The sequence below is a fragment of the Lonchura striata genome, chromosome 3 (assembly GCF_050655825.1).
Source record: "Lonchura striata isolate lonStrDom1 chromosome 3, ASM5065582v1, whole genome shotgun sequence".
NCBI classification, from domain to species: Eukaryota; Metazoa; Chordata; class Aves; order Passeriformes; family Estrildidae; genus Lonchura; species Lonchura striata.
Genome location: NC_140705.1, coordinates 2,914,829 through 2,939,377, shown reverse-complemented (window position 1 = coordinate 2,939,377; position 24,549 = coordinate 2,914,829). Strand labels below are relative to the sequence as shown.

The 24,549-nt window shown below is 41.5% G+C and overlaps 1 protein-coding gene across 2 annotated transcripts in view; it reads right to left on the bottom strand.

Moving 5' to 3' along the window:
- The window catches only part of MSRA (methionine sulfoxide reductase A), a 226,277-nt gene that overhangs the window by 89,202 nt on the left and 112,526 nt on the right, over window positions 1–24,549 (bottom strand). For both annotated transcript variants that reach the window (XM_085574370.1, XM_031504479.3), the window contains one exon: window positions 5,864–5,968. In XM_085574370.1, coding sequence (XP_085430496.1) covers window positions 5,864–5,968 — 105 coding nt within the window. The remainder of the gene's footprint in view (window positions 1–5,863; window positions 5,969–24,549) is intronic.

Here is a 24,549-nt window from a genome sequence, read left to right as displayed (position 1 = left end):
CATAAAGACAGAAGGAATTAAAAATTATGAGATTTGTGGACAACAGGCACTCACCACAAGGAATTAAGTGTATCCAAGTTATTTCCTTTGGGTTGGAAATGATTGGGTACTTCTGAGGAATGTGGGGAGCAGAACTACCCAAACAAGCATCTGGTTTGGACTGTGCTCAGGAAAGAACAGAGCTGAAGAAGGCAAGTGGATTTTTCATTTCTCCCAAACACATTTTCACAGAATCACAGAATGGTTTGGGTCCAACAGGACTTAAAGATTATCTTGTTCCATCTCCTGCCATAGACAGTGACACCTTCCACTAGACCAGGCTACTCTAAAAAGAAATTAGTTTTGTCTGTCTGCTTGACTTTTGTACAGACCAGGAAAGCAAGAAGGAGCCTTTCTTTAAAGTCGCCTTGAACTGGCTGAAATCCCTGATAGATTAAGGGCTTCACCACACACAGGTCATGAGAATTTCAAGAATAAAGCCCTTTACAGGACTCACATTTGCACATTTTGCCAAACACTCTTCTCTGGTATCAGATTGATTTTTCCAAAGGTCTGGAGAAATAGTTTCTGACACCCCACAAAGAGCAGCCAAACTTCCTGATCTGATCCAATATGACACATTCCTCCCTAACCAGGATCACAGCGGGGTTTGGAATTGGCTCAGGCACTGCAGGTCAGTGCTGATGCCAGAAGGGTGATCCCACCAGCATTCCTGCTCCTGGCAATTTAAATCCTGGCTGGAAACCACATTTTACTTCCATTCATGCAGGGTTAATTTTCAGCCTGAGCAGAGAACTTTTTGATTGCCAGAGTCAACACAAACAAAGAGCTTGTATCTGGCTGAAAGGTCGAGGAGGAGAAAATCACCCTTTTCCTAACAGAGAAGTCAAATACTACTTAACAGAAATTGTGCCACTACAGAAGAGGCACAAAACTGATGGGCTGAAAGTCCAAGTCCCTCTGTATAGGCAGCAAGGAGGTGCCAGCAGGACCATGGTCAGGATGCAACTAAGGAGACAGTCAGGCTTACATTCTAAAAAAGTCTGGAAAGCTCTGAGGATGGCCCCATTGAAAAAACAGGAAATACAAGCTTTGCCCTACACCTCTGAAAACATTAAAAAAATAAAATTATCTACAAAGATTTTTTTTTTTTTGGTAGTATTTTTGGCATATCCCATTCATCCCTCTTTTCTGTATCAATGACAGAGAAACAACATCTCGAGCACTTACAGAGCCATCCAGAACAATCCTCTTATAGATCAGACCATCCCTGGGAGAGTAGGAATGCTGAGCAGGGCACTGGAGGCTGAGCAGAGATGACAGCCATATGCCACTTGGCAGAAGTCAGGGGGTTGTTTGTTGCTTTTTCAGTCTCCCAATTCTAATGAATTATAAAACAGAGCCTAAATTAAAAGTCAGGAGGACTTTGTCAGGGCCCCACACTTTGGAGATGCTCATCGGGGAGGAACTCTTTCAACTGTTTAATTTGATCAAAGGTTCCTGCTTTTCAATTGACTTCTGTGCACTCCAGAGCTTCCCTAAACAAGAGCCAGGCTCCTTCCCAGGGACAACTTGAATCCCAGTGAGGTGTCAGTCTCTTCTAAAGGACAACTGCTTGGAAAGCAGGAGTTTTTGAATATTAATACACTCATACAATGATAAACGATAGTACTGGCAGTCTGTATTCTTCAGCTACTTGGTACCAACTAAACCAATACTGAAAGGTCTTAATCTGCCACAGAATGTACACTTTTGATGTTTATTGACATCAGAACAATGAGACAAGTCCATTATCTCTGCTGGGGGTAGAAGAGGTGAAATAGTGTTACCCCAAATTCTGGAAAAACATCAAACACACTGAGCTTTTGTATTTTTCAATGAGAGCAGTACTCAAGAATTCAGTGCTTGCTGTATGAGACACCGGATTCACCCAAAGATTGTGCTGAATTTCATGAACAAGAAATCTTCTCATTTACCTTCTTAGTCAAAATCTTCTCATTGACAGACTGAGTCCTGCATTCCCACAAGGCTGCCTGAATAAAACTCACTGTGTGCACACAGCTCAGCCACAAAGGAGAAAAACATTGCAGGTCAGAGAGGTAACTCTCACTTCCAGTGTCTTTACATAAAGCCACATTTCCCACAGCCAGCTAAAAACAGGGAGTAGGTACAAATCAAGGCAAAGAAACAATCCCAACTTAGATACCTTCTACCATCCCTACCTCAGAAAACAGAAATTTGACACTGAGACCTGCGGTTCAGGTATTTCTCAAATCAAGAAATATGAATGAGGTGTGAAGAGCTTTGCAAAATTCTTGGACTGAGATTAGAACAGCAATATCATAGAATCACAGAATCATTTACTTTGAAAGAGATCTCCAAGACTTCCAATCTCCACCTTGTCACCAGCCCAGAGCACTGAGTGCCATGTCCAGTTCCAGTGTTCCTTGGGCACTTTCAGGGATGGGGACTCCAACAGGAAGGGGACAGCCCCTTCCAAAGTTTGGCAGCCCCTTCCTTGAAGAAATTCCTCCTGGCGTCCAACCTCCCCTGGTGCAGCATTAAGGAACCATAAAAATACCCAGGTAAAGCAACCCGTGCAAGGGTGGGGCGTGCAAAGTCTTCTGAGAACAATTCCATCTTTTCCAGGGGTAACATGATGCTCTCACTTTGGGCAAATTATTATGGAAGAACCACGTGGAAATTCTATTGATACAAGCTTAGATGAAGGTTTGGGACTGTTTCCACCAAGCACTGCCGTGCCACACAGATGATTGACACAGTCATGAAGGACTCGGGTGTGCCCACGGGTCGGTGTCACATGGAGACAGGAGCTCATTCCCAGAAGGAATTCAGTCACATTAGCACGGCCTCCTGCCTGGGCTAATTAGGTGATATTTCCCAGCTGCCAGAAATCCAAGAGTGAATCACACATCTGCCACATCCATCCTTCTTCTGAAAGCACAGACTGGAACGGTGCTGAACTTCAGTTGTATGAGGATATAAAGACATAATGTCATGATTTTACTTTGGTTTAGAGCCAGAAAAAATCATAAATTCAGCTGATGAATTTTTCTGGCCTGTTATCACAACTACTACACTTCATCCACATATCAGTGTGCCCAGATAATAAACTTTAGTCATCCTAAAGCCCTGAAGTCCTTCAGGCACTTCCCTGTTCTCAGTAGGCCACAGACTGAGCCCCACCACTGCCAAAGTCAAGACAGCAGACATGACAAAAGATTGACTAGGTGGGTGTTGTCCAAATTGTTTCAGTGGAAATCCACTTCTCATACCTGGAAGATGAAGAATTATAAATTCCTGACCATCAGTTCCCAGCTCTGTCAATCAGGATGAATCCAAACATATGAGTAAGACACGTGGACCAATTGTCCTGATGTACCAAAAAAACAGCTCATAAGAGTCATGGAAACCCAAAATGGTTTGGGTTTGAAGGGATCGTAAAAACCATCTCACTCCACCCCCTGCCATAGGCAAGGACAACTTCCACTATCCCAGACTGCTCCAAGCCCCATCCAACCTGGCCTTGGACACTTCCATGGATCCAGAGGCAGCCACAGCTTCTCTGGACACCTTGTGCCAAGGCTTCAGCACCCTCAGAGACAATAATTCCTTGCCAATATCCCACCTAAACCTACTCCCTTACAGTTTGAAACCATTTTTCTTTTCCTGTCACTTCAGGCCCTTGTAAATATTACTCTCCATCTTTCCTGTAGGCTCACTGTAGGCACCTGAAGGCCTCAGTGATTTCACCCTGAGGATTCTCTTCTCCAGGCTGAAAGAAAGAAGCCACCCTCTGGTGATGGCAAATTTCTGATAATCCAAAGAAAAAAAGAGCAAGAAAATTATCCGAAACCAAAAACGGGTAGGACAGGAAGAAAAATTCTTTCATAAAATTCTTTCTACAAGGAAACCAGGAAGGCCCAGCAGTGTGATTTGAGGGTGGGGATTGTCTTAGAATCACACAATCCTGGAATGGTTTTGAAGACACCTTAAAGATCACCTCGTTCCAACCCCCTGCCATAGGAAGGGGTCTTTCTCAATGCAGAGCTCCAAGTTTTTCAGGAATTGTGCAGATGAATTATCCTGAACACAGCTCTAAAGGAGGGGGTTGGAAAGGGAGGCTCATAAATCAACAGCACGGGCCACCGCATTCGACAGATTCACAGGATTCCTTCTCCTGACTTGGATCAAGCTCCTCTTTTAAAATGATGGATTATCCCATCTGAAAGACTCGAAAGGACGGTGATGGAAAAAGACTCCAATGTTTAATTACACTGAGGGATGTGAAGCTGCTTCATTCCACAGTGGAGCTTTCCAAACTCCAGCTCCCAGCTACTGCAGCTTGTTCTGGTTTATTTGCGTCAGCTGCTCAACCTGTCACGGGTACCTGCAAGGATGACTTGATACTGCAATCACAGAACATCTTGAGTTGGAAGAGACCTACCAGGATGATTGGTCCAATTCCTTGGGGTCTCCTAGGACACCCCAAAAATCCCACCCTGTCCCTGAGAGCATTGTCCAAATGCTCCTGGAGCTCTGGCAGCCCCAGGGCTGTGACCACTCCCTGGGGAGCTGTTCCAGTGCCCAACTACCCTCTAAAAGAAGAACATTTTCCTGATATCCAACCCACCCCACCATGACATGGTGTTCTCCCTCTTTGATGTGTTTATTCCCAGCACTAGGGCAGTTTTCTGCACTCTATATCTTTTTTTATCCTTCAAATCCTCAGCAATATTTCCATAGATCCCTGGGACGGCAACAGAGGAACTGCACAAAATATTCTGATTTCCTGTCCCTGCAGACAGAAAATTCCTGACTCAAGTTCTTTCTATACAGGCAGAAGTTGCAATAACCACTTTGGGCTCGATGGAAGACCCTTATCCACAATAGTCCCTGGATCTCTCTTTGAGTTTCTCTTTTCCAGGATGGTATCACATTTTGGAGGTATCATCTGCAGTTTTTTTTTTGTTCCCAGATGCGATAACAAGTGGCATAATCACGATGGCTGTTCAAATATTGAAATGAGTTACTTGTGTGCAGCGTTTCTGGGAAATGGGAGAAGGGATGAGGTTTATTGGAGCTCTATAAACATGCAAAATGTTTTCCGCACACAGTTTCCCATTTCTGTTTGCACAGATGTGGGTTGTGTCAGCACAAAACCTCTGCCAAGAAGGATAAATTAAATCCAAAGGTTTGGATAAGGCAGATAAGTAGAATGATCCACTGGTGCCTCTGCATAGCATCTCTAACCCCTTTTTGCTCCCTTTTTCTAATCACAAAATATACTCAGTACTGTTGAAAAATGTAAAATTCCAAGTTGTGAGGAAAGATAAAGGGCCTGGGTAGAAATGAAGTAAAATAAAGTAAAATAAATTAAAGCTAAATAAAATAAAATAAGGTAAAATTAAATTAAATTAAATTAAAAAAAAAAACAAAATAAAATAAAATAAAGCAAATTAAAATAGCATATAAAATTTAAGATAACATAGAATAGAATAACAGAAATTTCGAAGATGCAAAGAGATACACTCTAATTGAAGAGACAAAAGAAATTACAGAATAAATTGTCATAATCAAAGTTGAAGAGAATTTTCCATTGTCTCCCGTGCCACTCTGTGGGAATTTTCCCAGCCCAGGCAGCTGTAAGGGAGGAGGGGCACTCAGAGCTTCTGTGCTCCCATTCTCCCTCTCCCTCTCTTTCTCTGTCAATAAATGTCTGCAATCATATTCCTGAGCTCCAGTGTGATTTCAAGGTTCATCTCTTCCATGCAGCTCAAACACTAATTATCCCAGCTGTAATTAGTAAGATAATTAAATACTGGCTCGCTCATCACTCTACCTTGTGTCGGGTCATGATTCTCCCAGAAGACCTTGAGCAGTTGCTCAAAGCTGATGTTTTGTGGCTCGAACACCACCCGGACGGCCTCGGTGTGCCCAGTTCTGCCTGCAAATTCAAAATAAAATCAGATTTTAGCAGTGACAATTAGCCAGAGCACACTCAGGGTTTTGTCTCTGCGATTGCAAGCACAGTCCTTTGGTTTTGTTTCATGTTTTCCTAAAAATACTCTGATTTAGCACCATTTATTACTGATCTTTTTTGCACAATATCCTATATTTATGTCAGCTCTGCTCAATCTGTTTGTTCGGACAGGGCCATCATGAAATGCAGAAAGACGAGAAATAATGACGTTATTACAGCAGTGTGTTAGCTTAAGAAGAAAAAATTAATAATTCTAACAAATATATAACTGAGAACCAGCAAAATATTTTAAATATTCTAAATAGAGCACTAAAATATGAAAAATTTTATGTCTAAGCTGCCTTGACTGGGTTTTGTTTCTGTGGAGATATGGATAATATAATTGAATAGTGAAATAATTATCATCACTATAAAATATCAATAATATTGATGATGATAAAAACAAATGTCAAGGGTGTGCTTACACAAGATCATACAAATAATTCCAAACTGCTTCACAATATCCAACAGGCTCAAAAGTGTCAAAGAACGTCTGGCTGAACTTCAAATTCTATGACAGCAGAAATACAAGGAAGATTAGCAGATATTACAGCACTTACAAAACCATTATTTCTATTTTTCAGTTACACTTTGAATATTTTTTTTCATTTCTAATCTGTTTATGACTCACAATATTATTGAAAGATCCAACATGATCTGGACATGTAATTAATTTAAATTTTAATTAATAGTGATATTGATGAGTTCTCAGACTTCTCAGGTGACAGTCCACTGCACAAAGTGCATTTGATGTTTTATATATGTTTTATATTTTTTAATTTAAAAATGAGACATTTTTGTTGTCATTACCTATTCATGAATGGGGGAAAAGAATCCCATCCTTCAATTAAATCATAAGAAGTAAATATCAAAAGAATAAACTCGATCTGCCTTTTGCTGGGGACATATTAAGCTCCTTGATCACATTAGGGAGGATTTTATTTAATTTACACCAGCACAAACTCCAGATTTATTCCAGTAATTTCAACAGAATCAAGGAATTCCACAGAGGGTGAATCTGGCCCAGTGATGGCTCCTGAATGAGCTGACCCCAACAAGAAAAATCAGACTCTGTGAGTAACTGAGGAGGATTCAGTAGAGGCATGAGGAGAAATATGAATTTTAAAAAACTAGAGAGAAATAAAAAGGAGGCTGGGAAATATTAAAGAGCCATGATGGGGTAAAGTGTGACACCATTTTATCAGTTAACGGAGCAGCTGAAACAAAGCCTAAACGAGGCACAGAGGTCCAGCTGATAAAGGGATTTGAAAGACTGGGATTAAATTTAGTCTGGAATGCAGAGGAGTAAAGGAGGACACATCTGAGATACCTGTAGTCTAGATTTGATAAAATCAAATTGCTCCCTATCTCAACGTAGCAAAGATCTGCTCAGTGAGACGAAAAGAGAATATCCAGGTTTCCTGGGAGCTGGAGTGAAGCCATGTGCCCCTGTCCTGCAGGATGTCCCCAGATGTGTCCAAATTCCTTTTTGCCTTTTACAGTGCAGGGAAGCACCTCATTACCTGAAGCCAAATTCGGATGGTGGGAAGCAGGAAGGATCATCCATTCAGCAGAATAAAAACACAAGTTAGAGATAACTGGCTTAACAATGAAGTGAAACGGTCTTCAACAAGAGCTGACGGCCAGCTTAGGTCAGGGATGGAATTTATTCCAGATTTTGTGGTTTAATGTAGTCCATCATCAAAAATAATTAATATTGGTAGTGCCCAAATTGGGACTTTTGCTGTAGCTTGAGGGAAAAAAGGAGAAAGCATGACCAGCTCTGCGTCCAGCTTGCCCGAGCCAACATTGTTCTTGTCAGTCACGCAGGTGCAGGGCAGGTGTGGCATATCTCTGGGGGTTTGGCACAGCAATTTGAGCAGAAAATGGGTGTGGCACACCTCTGTGGGCGTGGCACAGCTATTTGAGCGGTAAACAAGGGCGTGGCATGTCTCTATGGGTGTGGCACAGCAATTTTCGTGGCAGTTTGTGCACGCAGGGTTGCGAGTTTCCTCCTGCTAGCGGGGATTTTAGTTTGTTGTTTGCTGTGGTTTGGTTGGTTGGTTGGTTTTGGTTTTTTTTTTTTTTTTTGCTGTTGTTGTTTTTTGGTTTTTCTGGTAGTCATGGTTTTTACATTATCAAAAACTTCAGTTAGTGAAAGTGTATGTAACCAAATGGAACCCTCCAAAAAGGATGTGTCTGTCCAGACCCCTTCCCATGCAGAGTGTTTGAGCTTATCAGGTCTGGATGTTCCAGAAGAAGCCTACCTGAGGTGTGAACAGGAGAACAATCTCCTTTTGCTGGTGGCCAAGCTTAGGGAGGAAGTAGAAAAGCTAAGGACTATTAGGGAAAGTGAAAGGGAAATAGATTGGTGGGGTTCTGCCCTTCCATCCTTGAGGGAGGCCCACCAGGAGTCGAAGGGCTCCCATGCCTCCCCCTGTCAAGCAGTAGGAGCACACACCTGGTGGATGAAGGGGAATGGAAATGGGTCGAGGACGTAACAAAAATTCCCCCAACCCCCCTCACCTACCAAGGTACCATTTCAGAATAGGTTTGAGGCCCTGGGTGAGGAGGGTCAGCCTGATGACATAGAAGAAAATCATCTGCCCAGTGAGCTCCCAATTACACTTCGTCTGTCACACAGATCACCACCTCTGACATCAAAAAGAAAAGAAGGGTAATCGCAGTGGGTGACTCCCTTCTGAGAGGAACAGAGGGCCCCAGATATCAATCAGGTCTGCTGCCTCCCTGGGGCCTGGGTATGGGATATCACTGAGAGACTTCCCAGGCTGATTCAACCCTCTGATTGTTACCCACTGCTGATACTCCAAGCTGGCAACGATGAGATTGAAAAGAGGAGTGTCAGGGCAATTAAAAGGCACTGGGTCAAGTGGTTGACAGGGCAGGAGCACAGGTAGTGTTCTGCTCAGTCCCTTTGGTGGCACAGAAAAATGATGAAAGGAATAGCAGAGACCACACTTATCAACAAGTGGCTCAAGAGTTGGTGTCATCAGCAGAATTTTGGGTTCTTTGATCATGGGGCAACTTTTCTGGCACACGGCCTGCTGGAACTGGATGGGCTCCATCTCTCTGTTAAGGGCAGAAAGATTTTAGCTCAAGAATTGTCAGAACTCATTGAGAGGGCTTTAAACTGGGTTTGAAGGGGGAAGGGGATGCAGCTGGTCTCTCTGGAAGCAGGCCCGAGGATGGTAAGCCTGAGTTAGGGGTGAAATCAGTAACCCAGCAGTGGTGGATTCACTATCCCTACATGTGTTTAAAAAAGGATTGGATGTGGCACTCGGTGCCGTGGTTTAGTTGAGGAGTCAGGGTATGGATTGGACTCAATGATCTTGAAGGTCTCTTCCAACCTAGTGATTCTGTGTGATACTGTGTGTGATTGTACAACTAAAGTGAGATTAAAGAGTGGCTTCTGACTTCAGTATTTTTATTTTTTGTAAGCCAACATGAAGCTTATGAAAGGTTTTTATCACTAAGGAGCAAGTTACTGGTCTAAAATGAACAGGTTTAGACCACAGGAAAGTTTCCTAAAGAATTGAAAAACAACAGAGGCTTTACCTTTCCTCCCAACTGAAACAGCAATTACACCTTGTCAACACTGCCTGCTCCTGCTAATCCAGAAGTTCAAAGGATCAGCCTCCTTTTTTTTCCCAGCATAAGGAAATAATGGTACTCCTCTGAGAACTATAGCCTGACCTCATGAAAAATATCCTCAGATGTGTGGCTAAGGGACTGTTAGAATAGATTTAAAATCAATATTCACCCTCAGGGGAAAAGAAAGGAAGTAATGCTGCTGGTCCTAGCAGATTCACCTCTCATTTTCCTCAAAGCCTTTCCACAATACAGTGGATTTTCTTTCTGCTGTGGCTATTCCTAATAACAATCTTGGCATTGGTGAATTTTTGCATTAGGCTTGAGTCTGACTATGAACACAGAATAATCTCATTTTGTTTGTGTCACACACTTAGTAAATCCAATGCCAAAAGAACACAACATCAACCCAGCTCAGTACTCATCTTTATGGTGAAAAAACAATTTAAATATTTCGAATCAAACCTTGTTTTGTAAGAGTTATTAAAATTGAGAGGTAGCAATCAAAGAGAAACAATAAGCCCACTTGTTCTCCAAAAACCCGCGTGTCTTTAACATTCAACAGCCTGACACTGAGGAGCTGAAAGGATTTCAAATTAGTGAGTGGGAGATGTGATTCTCTCAGTGACATCCAGCTCTTCACCTTAGTGCCTCCTTCAGAATTCCTCCTGAAATGTCCACTTATATTGTCAGAGAGTCACAGTGTCCTCAGTTCACCCACTGCTTTTAATTAGCAGATCTTTAATATCCCACAGCAAAAGTTTGAACAAGTATGAACATTTCTAGAACCCTCAATGCCTGGATCACATTTTTTAAATAATTTATGGAATTATAAATATAATTCCACGTGCTGCTCACTGTGCAAACAGAAACCCTTTGTCAGAGCCATTATCAGGTTTCCAGTGCTGGCGCTCGGTTCCTTCAGCTCTGGAAGGGCTTTAACCATTGAAGAACCTCCCTGCAGATAGGAAGACTTTATTACACCGAGGCAGAGCGGGCTGAGTGCCAAGAGCAGATTGTCTGTTTATCCTGGATCCATTTCCCACTTAGAAAACACGGCCGCTCCCGGAGGATTAACTCCAGCGAGCTCGTTCAGTGGGGATTCCAACCCTGGCAAAAAACGTCCCCGCGAAGAGCGGGAGAAAAAGATGTCTGAGTGACACCTTTTCAATTCCTTTTCTTCCTAAGAGCATTTAGACTCTCACCTTCTTAATCATGTCCCAGGTGAGTGCCCAAACTGAGGGATTAGGGAAGAGAACTCATTCTTTTTAACTGGCTGGATCCAGGGAGAATTTAATTATCTCCGGCAAAGTGGAGCAGCTTCCCAGGGCTGGCTGCAGAGCTCCTCACCTAGGAGTCTCCCAGCAGCCACGGGGGTTTCACCTCCACCTGGCCCTGCCTCAGGTGAATTAAATTCTACAGTGCAAAAATTCCAAAACTACTCCCTCCTGCCTCGATTCCGCAATAAAAAAGGACCCAGCTCTTTTGAGAAATAAGGTCCTGACTCCAGTAGATCACAGAATCCCACAATAGTTTGGGTTGGAAGGGAGCACAAAGATCGTTTTGTTCCACTTATTTGTACTCAGGCCAATTTAACAGCTCTTCATTACAAGAATGGCCCAGAGTCTGAGGAACAACTTATCCATTACAGCTACAGCTCCCAGTGTATTCCATAAAGAGCAGATACAACTTTTCACACATTTTTAAAGAGTTCTCAGAAAATAATTCCCTCTTTTCTCACCTCTAACAGGAATCCCTGAACGGCCCCTGTGCTGGTCACACCAGCAACACAACCTCTTTGGGATCCCAGAATGGTTTGGGTGGGAAGTGACCTTAAAACTCCTCCAGTGCCATGGGCAGTGACAACTTCCACTGTCCCAGGATGATCCAACCCCCATCCAGCCTGGCCTTGGACACCTCCAGGGATCCAGGGGCAGCCACAGCTTCTCTATGAAACCTGTGCCAGGGCCATGATGCCAATGTGGAATGTAAAGAATCACAACCAAACTTCAGCACTCACTGATTTGGGAGTTAAACCAAACTCTGTTATCCAAAGTCACAGCCCAAGTGAAAATGAAAATAATACTAAAAAAAACAGTCATGGGAAGGTCTTTTGAGCATCTCTTTCTCCAAACCAGCCTGGGAATTTTTACTAAGTCATAGTTATTGCTTCCAAAATTTCCAGCACCCTCATATTCGTTAAATAAACAAACCAAAGGTTCAGCAGTAAAACACTGAGAGCCCACATTCTACGTCCCCTTCGGTTTACATTATTACCTTCAAACCAATGAGGGTGAAAAGAATGGATATAATCCCAGATTCAGAGATTTTTTAATAAGGGCCCATTAAAATATTTTTATTTCAACTCCTGCCCAACACTGAAAGAATTTCATGGAACGGACCCTTATTTAGTACTTCAACACTGGCACTAACATGTGGCTAATTTATTTTACCTCCTTCTTTATATTTTAAACCACTTTAATGACTTTACCAGCACTGAAGTAGGAGATAATGCTTGGTTTATTAACCACTGTGAATTTCTGCTTTAGAAAATATCATTCTTCAACTTCTCAGTGTGATCCACACTCTTTTTTTATTCAGTTTTATCAAAACATGTCAATTCTCTCCAGCAAGAAGCCAATTTATCACTATGGGCTGGCCAGTCCTGCAGTTCTAAATCAAAATTAATTGTCCATAAATTCTAGAAACTTCCCCAAACTTCTGCCTGGACCACAGAAAATCGAGCATTTTCTAATACCTAGAGAAAGTAGCTCATACAGCAGCTACAGTGTGGTGCCTCTGCAGAGAAAATGTTATTAAATTTTGTTTATTTGGTTTATTAGAGGACAGGTGAATCACCCAGTCAATGAAAATTCCTAAAGACAAGAAAATTTGCTGATAAAACAATGATCTGCTATTTCTGGTGCCTTCTAGAATCACTTGATTTTTTACCCCTTAAAAACAAAACCAAGAGAATACAATTACCAATAAAAAATGGGGTTGGACTGCTGTTATTTTTACATTTTTCACAGAAATGCTCATATTTTTCAGTAAGGTACTTGAATGAAATTTTAAAAGATTGGCAGTTTTCACCAAAAAAAAAAAATGGGTTTATTTTTAAAAATCTGCCAAACAAAAGTACAAAATGAACCTGTTTCTTATTTGAAAGTATTTAAAGCTTCTGTGGCAGAGCTGTAAAAATTTTCACTGTTGTTTGCTAAAATTCTGTCTGTTCTTTAGCAGCAAAATGAGTTTGGTAAACAGAGGATTGATTGGTTTTGCTGAACAGAATATCTGGAAGCAAGACCGCTGCTATAAACCCTTTTTATTTTATAAAATGGCTGTACATTGAATGGCCAATAAAAGGGAGAAAATAAATTATATAAACCTGTAGGAAAAAAAGGAGATGGCAAATTTTCCTTGTTCACTGTACTTATTATAGGTTATGTTTTTATAGGCTGAATGTCCACACTACAAGCCCTTAAAAGGGGATTATTTTAGACTCCCTCTGGCCTGGTCCTGTGGAGCAGATGCTGTTCCCAGTTGGAAAGTGCTCCTAGAAAAGATATTCTGGTTTCATTTCAGCCAAGTGAAGGAAAAATGTCAAAGACGGGCTTATAATTAACACCATGGTCCTATGGAATACAAGGTCTTGTCAGCCAAACTCCATTTCATCCTCCCATGAAATTACAAGTCTGGCTGTAATAAATGTGGGATGTAATAGCATGGATGGAACTTGGGCTTTATTAATGCATTTGACTTATTACTTCATGACTGATTAAAAAATTAACACTCCCCCATATCGATAGTGCATGTGTTTAGTGGCTTAAGAATTGTCTAAATGACATCTCTAAAAAAAAAAAAAATAGTCCAAAGGGAACAAGGCTTGAATGGCAGCATTTTTATCTGTCCCCTCTGCAGGGACTGCTACAGATTCTGTTGTTCTTAAAGCCCTTCATCAGGAATTCCAAAGAAATATAAAGTCTCAGTTTATCAGTTCTGTGGATAACTCAGATGAGGAGCTGATGGGATGGTCTTACAAAGCCATTTCTTGCTGCACTGGGGCCACTCAATCAAAAATGTATTAAAGAAGTCAGAGGTAAAATCTCTGCTGAAGGGAAAAAGGGACACATGTGGTACCTGCATATGGGGAACAACCTTTGAGGAAAGGGCAAGGGTGGAAATAAATATGGAATCTCTTTGCCATACTGCAATAAAAGGAAATAGGTCCTGAATTGGGATGTCAAAGAGAAAAGGGGTTGTAGGAACAGCTCTGGTGACATCAACCCTGGCATTAAGGAATCCTGAAAAGTCATTTCATTGACAGCCACCAAGTGCCGGATGAATTTACCCTTTCCAAAAGAAACCCCTGGAGGTTTTCAACTCCAGGACATGAGCATGCCCTCAGGAAGGGGATGCAAAAGGGGCCTTTGAGGAAGCAATGATCAAGAGGAAGTGGTAAGGATGGAAACCAGGGAATTCCAAATGGAAAACAGATTTTAGCTATGGATATGGGAAATGGTGCCTGCTCAGTTGCACCAATGGATCTTGGGTTGCTCCTATAAAGCACCTCTCCATTTCCTGACATTTTCAAATCAAATCAGATTTCCTTCTGGGAGAGACACTTCAGTCAAATATCAGCTAAACCTGAAGGAAAAAGTGCTAGGTCTTGATAAAACAGAAATGCAATGAAACATAATGATCTATAATATAAAAATGTCAAACTAAATAATGCAGGGAGCCCTTACCAGCCTTAAAGGCTGGGACTATATGAGTGAATTTTCCCCTTTTCCTTTGTTCATTTGGCTTTAATGAAGCTTTTCTATGCCAAACTCATTTGTGCAAAGGGTTGCTACTTCTTCTCTTCATCATGGTTGATGAGGAAGACTCTGACCCAACTACAAGTTCTATATAATTTTTTATATAGGGGAGTTGAAATCTTTTAGCTATGGAGCTGGGAATAGGAAAAAAAAAATCCATATTCTCACATCAAAAAAAAAATCTAATTTAAAGCCCAAATTTAACACTTAACTGACACATCCAATGGATGGAGCCTTTATATTCCAATAAACTGCATTTCCTGGCAAGTGGTTTACACAAAGGTACTTCCTGGAAGTTGGATGGAGCTTGAAGCCCAGAGAAGCTGTGGCTGCCCCTGGATCCCTGGAAGTGTCCAAGGCCAAGTTGGATGGGGCTTGGAGCAACCTGAGATGATGAAAGGTGTCCTTGCGTATGGCAGGGGATGGCACTGGATGGGCTTTAAGGTCCCTTCCAACCCAAAGCATTCTGTGATTTTATGCTTAAAATATTAAATTACAGGAAAGATTTAGTGACCAACAATTTCAGATTCTGTGTTTGGCAGAATTCAGTCTTGAACTGCTTCAATTTAGGTTCCTGTTGGATCTGTTGGGCTGAATGAACTGTTTCCTCTGGGGAAGTAATGGAATCCCTGAATGGTTTGGGTTGGAAGGGACCTTGAAGATCATCCAATCCCACCCCTGCCATGGGCAGGGACAACTTCCACTATCCCAGGTTGCTCCAAGCCCTGTCCAGTCTGGCCCTGGACACTTCCAGGGATCCAGGAGCAGCCACAGCTTCTCTGGGCAGCCTGTGCCAGGGCCTCACCACCCTCACAAGGAACAATTCCTTCCCAATATCCCATTAGACCCTTCTCAGTAGCCCAAATATTGAGTTTTACCCATTTGCTTCAACTGAGACTCGTTCTGAAGAAGGCAAATGGGAAGAAGAATTCCCTTTTGGCTGGAAAGGGAGTGATATCCCAGGACACAGCAGGAGCAGAAGACCCTAATCTTAAGAAAATAATTTTAAGACATGATTTATTGCCAAAAATGTGTGCAACGTCCCCAACCACAGCAATACTGGGGGTCTGCTCTGGTAAAGAAAAAGTTTAGATTTAAAAGTTAATAATAAATACATAAGCAACATACCTGGATTTAGTAGCCCAGCTTCAATCTATAAAGGGAATTGTTTTCATGTCAATATAACAGAAAACATGATGGATTTTTTTCCCTCAAAACTTCACAGCTTTTAGCTGCCAACCCTCTGTGCCACTGTTATGCAACACAAAGAATTTCTTTAAATAAATAGGTGTAACAGAAAGCAAAGAATAATAGGAATGTGAGGAATATGTCATGCACTGAGAAGAGCTTTGAAAAGTGATAAATGGAGGTAAATATAATACCTGGGAACATCTATTAATAGCAAGCTGGAGAGTTGGAAAATATTAACTAATCTGGAATTTAAAAAGCACAAAATGAGAGTAAGATATTCTAATGTTTAATATTTTCTATTAGAATTACAAAAATTGTGGTTTCCTCCTTGTCTCTCTAGAGTGAATCCAGTCAGAGATTACTACTTGGAGGAGATCTCTGATTAAAAGTTTTGGTTTCTGAAATGTGACAATTCTGTCTCTTTCTGAAGCTGGAAACCACCAAAGAGCTTAGAAAAAATTGTGCAGATCTTAATACCTGAGAACTGTAGACAGCCAAAAAAAAAAAAAAAAAAAAAAAAGGATAAATTTCTGTATTTGTACTCTGAAATTTTATCCTTCATAGCTGTTTTTTATTAAACTCCTCTGACAATTCTATTATAAATATAAATAAGACTGGGATCTTGTTTCCCTCCTGATTTCCCCAAAACAAATCTGCAAAAAGCAGTAGAGGCATCCTGGTTTCACCAGAGAGCATCAAAGTGCAAAGAGAAGGCAATAGAGCAAAGTTTGTGATGACAAACAAAAAGACATTCAGAGGGCAAAAAGGGAGCTGGGATGAAAACTCAGAATTAATTTGCGCTAGACAAATACTTCTAAGTCCACCAAAATTAATAAAAGAATTCTAGAAAGTTCTAAAAATGCCCAAGCAACTATTTGCCAAAAAAGTCTTTAGTAGAAACTATTAAAGAGAATGAAAGGATAAAATTTTGACAATTTATAAATCTAGAACAGCTATAAGACATATAACTAATTAAAATTATATTTAATCATTTCATTTACAGTGCTTTCCCTCAAAGAGCTTTAGAAATCCTGCTATTTCTTTTAATTATAAATTACAGCCATTGCCCCTCTTCAAGTGATGTTCCTGCAAGGTTATTGAAGGAGGGGGCAAAAAATTTGCCTAGCAGAGATATTAAAAATTGTAGTAGAGATATTAAAAATTGAAGTAAGGTCAGAAACTGGGAAATCAGGAATTTGCAGGTTTGGGTGTGTGGTACAAATGTCTGCAAAGAGCAAAAAAAGGAGAGTTCAAATCACAAAAAGTGACAAAATTGATTGTCTGGTTGATAAATAAGTATTTAAACACCTGAAAACTCTGTTAATCAAAAAGAGTTTGGAGGCAGAAAATCATCCTGGGAATTCATTTTTACTTCAGCTCCTTGACTGTGAGTTGATTTTTCCCATGTTTGCAAAGGTCCCTGCAGGGAGAAGAATTTTGCTCCGCGCCCGGCATCATCAGAGGCTCTATTCCAGAATATCCCATTTCTGATTGGGGAGAGAGGAATTCCTCATTCCTGGAATCTGAGCACGAACCCCCACTTAGTGATGAGAAGAATTTCCTTAAGGACTCGTGTGAAGTACACTCCACAACCAGATCAAACACCAGCTGAGAGACCTCTACAGCTGCACGACCCAGGTCTGAGACCAGGTTTAAAAAAACAAAGAGTAGATCAATCACTGGCCTTTAATAAATCTTTACAGATATTTCTCCTTTTCTTTTGTGGTCAACTTTTTAGACATTATTAATTCTGTATTTTAATGAATGGCTCTGCAATGTTTAACCTCAAGAAGTCATGTAAAATGAATTATTCCCATGATTAATTATGCTGGGATAAGCCAATAAGGGCAGCCTTTATTTCAGCCACTAATACAATTAATTAAAATTAGTTCCAGTAAACAGTGCAGTGCACACACAAAACAAAAGGTATTTTTGATTTTTTCTTTTGCTAAAATTTAAATATCATCATTCACATTAGACCAGTAAAACCATTTCCCTCCAGTTTAAGCCTAATGAACATTCATTGTATTTGATTATCCATAATTTCTGTTCAACCAGCCCCAAATCAAGAGTTTTCAACTACAGATCACTTGTATCCTTTTTATATTCCCATTTAAATGGGATCATTTCAGCAAAGCAAAGAAGGGACTTTTAATTCAAGTGAAACCAGTATTCCTTGACATTTACCCATTCAAAAAGGAATGACCAATTTGGATGCCCAAGAGTATTTAGAAGACAATGAGAAAAAAACCCTATTGTTAATGTATTTAAAAAAACCAAAACTCAGGGAATTAATATATGGAAATAATGTGGATCACTGTACTCTCATTTATGAATTTGTACATCCCTAATACTTGGAGAACTATTGGAATTTAGAAACAACCAACAACTCTAGCAAAAGGAGGGGCACAAATTTCCTTCCTCACAGCTACCAAGCCTTGGAAATTTTTTTTTTTCTCATATTGAAATGAGCTCTGGTTTTGCTGCCTGGAAGATCCTGTGGCCAAAAGCTGAGGTTTGGCCATCTCCCACAAGGTGGAAGGCTCAAACAGGACATTTGGAGAACCTCTATCACCAGGAGGACCATCCTACAGAACATCCCTTCGATAACCCTGGAGCTGTTCCTGGATTTCCTTGATGGCCTGATGAGTGCTGGAGATGGTCCTGCTTCCCATGAGAACTTGGAGTAAAGACCTCCAAACCCAATTTCCAGGATCCTACTTCTCAACTCTAATTACGGCCACAAATCACAGCTCATTCTCATCATCCTCCATGTTAAATCTGAGATTTATTTTAGATGAATCAGACCAGACAGAACATACCAAGAAACTCTGGCATCTTAATCACTTTTAGCATAATTTAGGAGTGACTTTACTTGCAAATACACAGTACTGGGAGCTGTCCCAGGTACTGGGATTAGATCTCTTGAATGCTCCCAGGCATTGGGATTAGATCTCTTAATTTGTCAGTTTTTGGAATGGTCACTCCATGGTATTGAATCATCCTGTAAATGCTTCTCTCCTAACACACACAGTGTCCAAGGACAGGCTGGACAGGGCTTGGAGCAGTCTGGGATCATGGGAGGTGTCTCTGCCCATGGCAGGGGGTGGAATGAGCTGAGCTTTAAGGTCCATTCCCTCCCAAACCATTGTGGGATTCTGGCATTCTGTCATTCTACCCCATGATTTTTTGATTCCATGATTCCACGTATAAATTTTCACAGATGTAATTCCTGAGTTGGGAAATAAACCAGGACAAACAGGAATCCTCCCCACAAATGGGGTGCAAGTGTGTGAGGGATGACCCCTCTGTATTGTGGGTCATACAAGAGCTCTCACACACTCCAACAGCACCTGGAATGGTTCTAGGATCAGAAATGTATGTGTGCAAATAGTCATAACAAATTATCCTCTCTTATATTTTATCTCTTCCTAAGCTTTCCAGAAGTCCCAGCTCTGCTACGGCCTGGCCCAGCTGTTATCAGTCACATGAGAGACTCTCCTTTACTAATTTTCAGACTTAAAGATGAGATTAAAAATAAAAATAATACAAAAGAAAACCCACCAACTTGCATTTAGCAAGCTTATAATAAAAATTAAAAGATACCAATAAATACTGTGCTTATAAGCTGGTCTAAATCTATCCAAAATGCCCCGCAGTGAAGTCTTACATCAGTTATTATTGAAACATTAAATGCTTTTCTTCCAGGCTTCCAGCAATCAATTTAACTTTCAGTCATCTTGTCCCCATATGTGCTGCTCCTGTTGATGAAATGGCTATTAATAAAGGAATAGATGGCTATGAATCAAAGCAAGCTCTACTTAATCACATTAATCCAGAGTATGTTAAAGGCTTCAATTTTCTAAATAATTTTGGGCTTAATGCCTCTGAGATGGGCAGACTGCTCTATTGATGCAGCATCTGGTCCAATTTAAGCTGCATTGTGAAGGAGGAATTGTTAGGCCCTTGCAAAATTAAGGAAGACTGACAGTTTTAGGGATGCAACCAAAACTGCTACAGCTGAGACAAAAGATCCTGCAAGATCTTGAAAAAGGGCCCGCGACAATTAAAAGGCAGCCCCTGCTCTGCAAATGCAGCTCCAGTGCTCAGTGAATTGTGTATGATTAACTTACTCCTCCTGATGGGATGAGCACTCCACACACTTCACCAGCGCCGTATTTTCCAGTCATTGAACATCCAACAGCTGCTGCTGTGAAATATGTTCACTTACCCATTACATCGGGATACCAATTAGGGAGGAATTATTTCAAAAGGGAATGGCACCACCAACACTATCCTTGCAAAAGCAGAAATTTCTGGCTTTGGGATTTTATTTCCCCCCCCCCCCCCCCAGCATTTTTTTTTTTATTATTTATTATTATTTTGGTTCTGTAAACAGGGGGATTTTGCAATGAAATTAGATTTGCCTTGGCTTGTAGCACTGAAATGCTGCTGCATTCAACTCAGATTTTTTAAAAAAAAGTATTTTAAATACTTCTAGGGGGAATAAAAACCTTCATTGGAGAACTGGTTTAAAATGTTTTCAGAATATTTATGTAGGAGAATGAGTTTTAAAACCCAATCTTCATAGAAAGTTGTCAGTGAAGGAGACAGCATGGTACAGTCTATCTACATTTTAATATTAAAACTAACATTACATTCGCTATCACATTTTTATTATATTTAATATTAAAATTACAAAAGCTTCAGGGGCAGATATTTTGTCAGTAACTTGAGTAGAAATTAAAAGTAAATCCAATGAACTTAGTGAATTTTCACTTCATTTGTAAGGAATGAATGAAGCCAGGAAGTCACATCCTGCAGAGCTGTAAAGATCTGTCTGAAACCTTTAATTTCAATTAAAATAATGTTTAAGTTAAATATACAGAGCAGTTTAGGGGGAAGACATTGTATGTAGTTTGTAATATTAAATATTGCAAAATGTGGACAATTATAAGGTGCCCAAAGAACATTTTATATTACACACTAGAGCATCTACTTCATCTTACAGGACCTGAGAGGAATCAGAACTTTAAAACAGAGATTAAAATTAAGCAAAATATTCCGATCTATAGCACCTCTTCGGGTGAAAAAAATAATTTATATGTATAAATACCAAATTATATCAGCTAAAATTGCCTATGACTCCAGCAGATAAAACACAACTTCTGAGTTCCCCTTGCTGCCTGTGCTTTCCTCCAACACTGAGTCCCCGAAAAATCCCTACATCCATGGATTTCACCCTTAGAAGATGAGATAAACTATCTCCCTTTTCCATGGGTGAGGACAATGGGCAGGAACAGCTGAAGGTCACCCAAGTCAGCCTTGGAGGCAGGAATGAACGGGAAGGAGCCGAATCTGCAGGGAACAGCCCCTGCTCCTCCTCCCATCCTGCTCCAAAGGGCTGCCAGGCAAATTCCAGCAGGGAACCAGCAAAGGGGAGGAAAACAGATCCCAGCACATCCCCTGAGAGGCGGCGCTGCCCCTCGGAACGGGGTGGGAATGGCTTTGGCCGCAGCCAGGGAGAAGTTCCATTCCAGGAAGGGTTTCTGAAGGGCTTTTATGACCAGCAAGGGAGAGGGGGATTCTGCCCCTCTGCCCTGCTCAGGTGAGACCCCACCTGCAGAGCTGCCTCCAGATCTGGGCTCCAATATCAGGAGGACGTGGAGGTGCTGGAGAGAATCCAGAGGAGGCCACAGAGATGCTCCAAGGGCTGGAGCCCCTCTGCTCTGGAGCCAGGCTGGGAGAGCTGGGAATGTCCATCCTGGAGAAGAGAAGGATCCAGGGAAACCTCAGAGCCCCTTCCAGGGCCTAAAGGGGCTCCAGGAGAGCTGGAGAGGGACTTGGGACAAGGGATGGAGGGACAGGACACAGGGAATGGCTTCCCACTGCCAGAGGGCAGGGATGGATGGGATATTGGGAAGGAATTCTTCCCTGTGAGGGTGATGAGGCTCTGGCAGAGGTTTCCCAGAGAAGCTGTGGCTGTCCCTGGATCCCTGGAGGTGTCCAAGGCCAGGCTGGACAGGGCTTGGATCAACCTGGGACAGTGGAAATTGTCCCTGCCCATGGCACTGGAGGAGTTTTAAGGTCACTTCCCACCCAAACCATTCTGGGGTCCCAAAGAGGTTGTGTTGCTGGTGTGACCAGCACAGGGGCAGTTCAGGGATTCCTGTTAGAGGTGAGAAAAGAGGGAATTATTTTCTGAGAACTCTTTAAAAATGTGTGAAAAGTTGTATCTGCTCTTTATGGAAGACGCTGGGAGCGGGAGCTGTAATGGATAAGTTGTTCCTCAGACTCTGGGCCATTCTTGTAATGAAGAGCTGTTAAATAGGCCTGAGTACAAATAAATAACCACTTGTCGTGCTGCTGATTTATAAAGAACTCATTTCTAGGTGTAATTCTATGGCAACAGCTTTTGTAAGGCACTCTTTGACACTGCAGCAGAGCTCCTGTTTAACAATTCAAATGCAGAAAAGATGGGAATAAAGGAGGCAAAAAGCAACTCAGTGAGATCCCTGCTTGCAGCTCAATTGTTTTGATGAATTCTGCCCTCACACATTATATGAACATCTCGCGTGCAGACAAATCCTGTTTCATGGGAACAATGGTTGTACATGGAGAAAAGTCTATTATCATATGGAAAATAAAGGAATTAGAGGAGAATCAGAGGCGATAAATAGATGAATATGCAGGGAGACACTTGGCTTTCCACTCAGTTGGGCTGCAGGATTTGCCTTCCATATCTGCTGCGACACTGATTATTCCTGCACTTCGGTGGATCAAAACTGCTTGGCAGAAGAGCAGGAGGAACAAATGCAGTTCTGCTGCAAAGCTGTGCCATTTTTAATTCATTATTTTATTTTTCAGAGCTGCCTGAAATAGTCATCCCTCAAGCAGGCCATAGAAATGATTCTCTTTATTATGCAAAGTTCCATAAATCTCAACTGCTGTATATGAAAGATATTGCTAATCTTTGGAGACTTTGGGTTGGAGTCTGTAAATTTTTTGGGAAAGACCAGGAAAAGTATTTTGCTCTTCCTAGTTAATTAGATCTGGAACTGTGGAAGCTGGTAGCAAAATATTGCTGAATTTTGGTGTGACAGATCTTGGTTAAAACACCTTCCCAGGACATTTGGAGTCTGCATACCAAAGAACTCTCAGAATAAGAGACTGTTCTACTCTTCCCACAGTCTCCTAACTCCAGATTTAGGGGAAATGCTCATTCCTTACATGTCCTGGTAAATCCAGGCCACTGCTGAGACAAAAGTGTGAGATTATAAAAATATAAAATCATCAGGGTTGGAAAAGCCCCTCTGAGATCATCAAGTCCAACTGTTCCCCAGCACTGCCAAGGTCACCACTCATCTGTGTCCCCAAGTGCCACATCCACACAGCCTTTAAACTCCTCCAGAGATGGGGACTCCACCTTTGCCTTTGACATCCCCTTCCAATGTTTGACCTTTTCATGAAGAATTTTTCCTAATATTCATCCTGACCCTCCCCTGGCACAGCTTGAGGCAGTTTCCTCTCATTCTGTCCCTGTTCCCTGGGAGCAGAGCCTGACCCCCCTAGCTGTCCCCTCCTGTCAGGAGTTGTGCAGAGCCACAAGGTCCCTCCTGAGCCTCCTTTTCTCCAGGATGAGCCCCTTTCCAGCTCCCTCAGCCGCTCCTGGTGCTCCAGACCCTTCCCCAGCTCGTTCCCTTCCCTGGACACTGTTTTCTTCTACTGCTTGAGGCAATCTGGTCAGGGAGAAGAAGAAGAGACAAGAAAGGAAAGGACCTGGAATTCATTCCCACAGTTAACATCTGGGCTGATGCACCTGGCAGCAACTTCATGCCAGGTACACTGTGGGAAGCCAAATCTCTGCTTTTCCCTGTGCAAGAATCTCATTTGCTTCTATTTCCACATTTTAGATTTTTTGGATTATGTGGATATGGATTCCATTTTCCCCTTTGGATTTCACTTGCTGCACGTTCAGGAGAAGAAGGAAGAAGGTCCCCCCTCTGCCCAAAATCTGACCTACTTAATGCAAACTGGATCCTACTTTCCTTGTTCTTTCCAGCCTAAATTCAGCTCAGACTAAAGACACCAGATCCCAGCCTATACTTTTGCCATTTAATTTTAGCTTCACCTAAAGACTTCTGACCGGCTCACAAAGGCAGCTGGGACTTGAGGGGAGAGCTCATTACACATTGCTCCTGTCTTTGAACACCTCTGAACACCTGCAGAAGGGTTGAACTGGCCCTGAACACAGAGCAACGAGGCAGGAGAGAAAATGAAACCATTTGTTAAAACAAAATAAATGAAGCGGTGAAAAATAATGGTCCCATCTGCACCTACCACTGGTTCAGGGTCAGCTCTGCTGGAGCCAAAAATTCAAAGGAGAAGGATGGAATAGAATCCTGACCACCTCTCCCACAGCCACCAGCCCGTTCAGATAATAATAATAGCAAAAATGTCAATATTTAGCACTCTTGCAATGCTTTGTAGCTTCAAAACATTGCAGAAACAGGGCAGGATCAGTGAGAGTGGAACTTTTTTTCCAAGGTCTGTTTGCTCCTTGGTAGCCACATTTTTATCTCATCATCCTGTTAACAGGCAGGGAGAAACTTCTTCCCGATGTAACACCATTAACATCAGCAGAATTATGTCTAGGATCAGTTTGACCCAATTTATTACTTTTTTAGCAGACGATAAGTGTGCTATAATGGTGTTCCATTTGACTTGGAACAAAGAATTTTCACAGCATTAAGCAGAGGGAGTGACATGATTAAGCCTTGTGTCCTTTCCAAATAAAAAACTAAGCCATTAGAACACCAAAAAAAAAAAAAAAAAAAAAAAGTAAGCGAGGAAAAAAGATAAAAAAGAAGTAAACAATGTGTAATT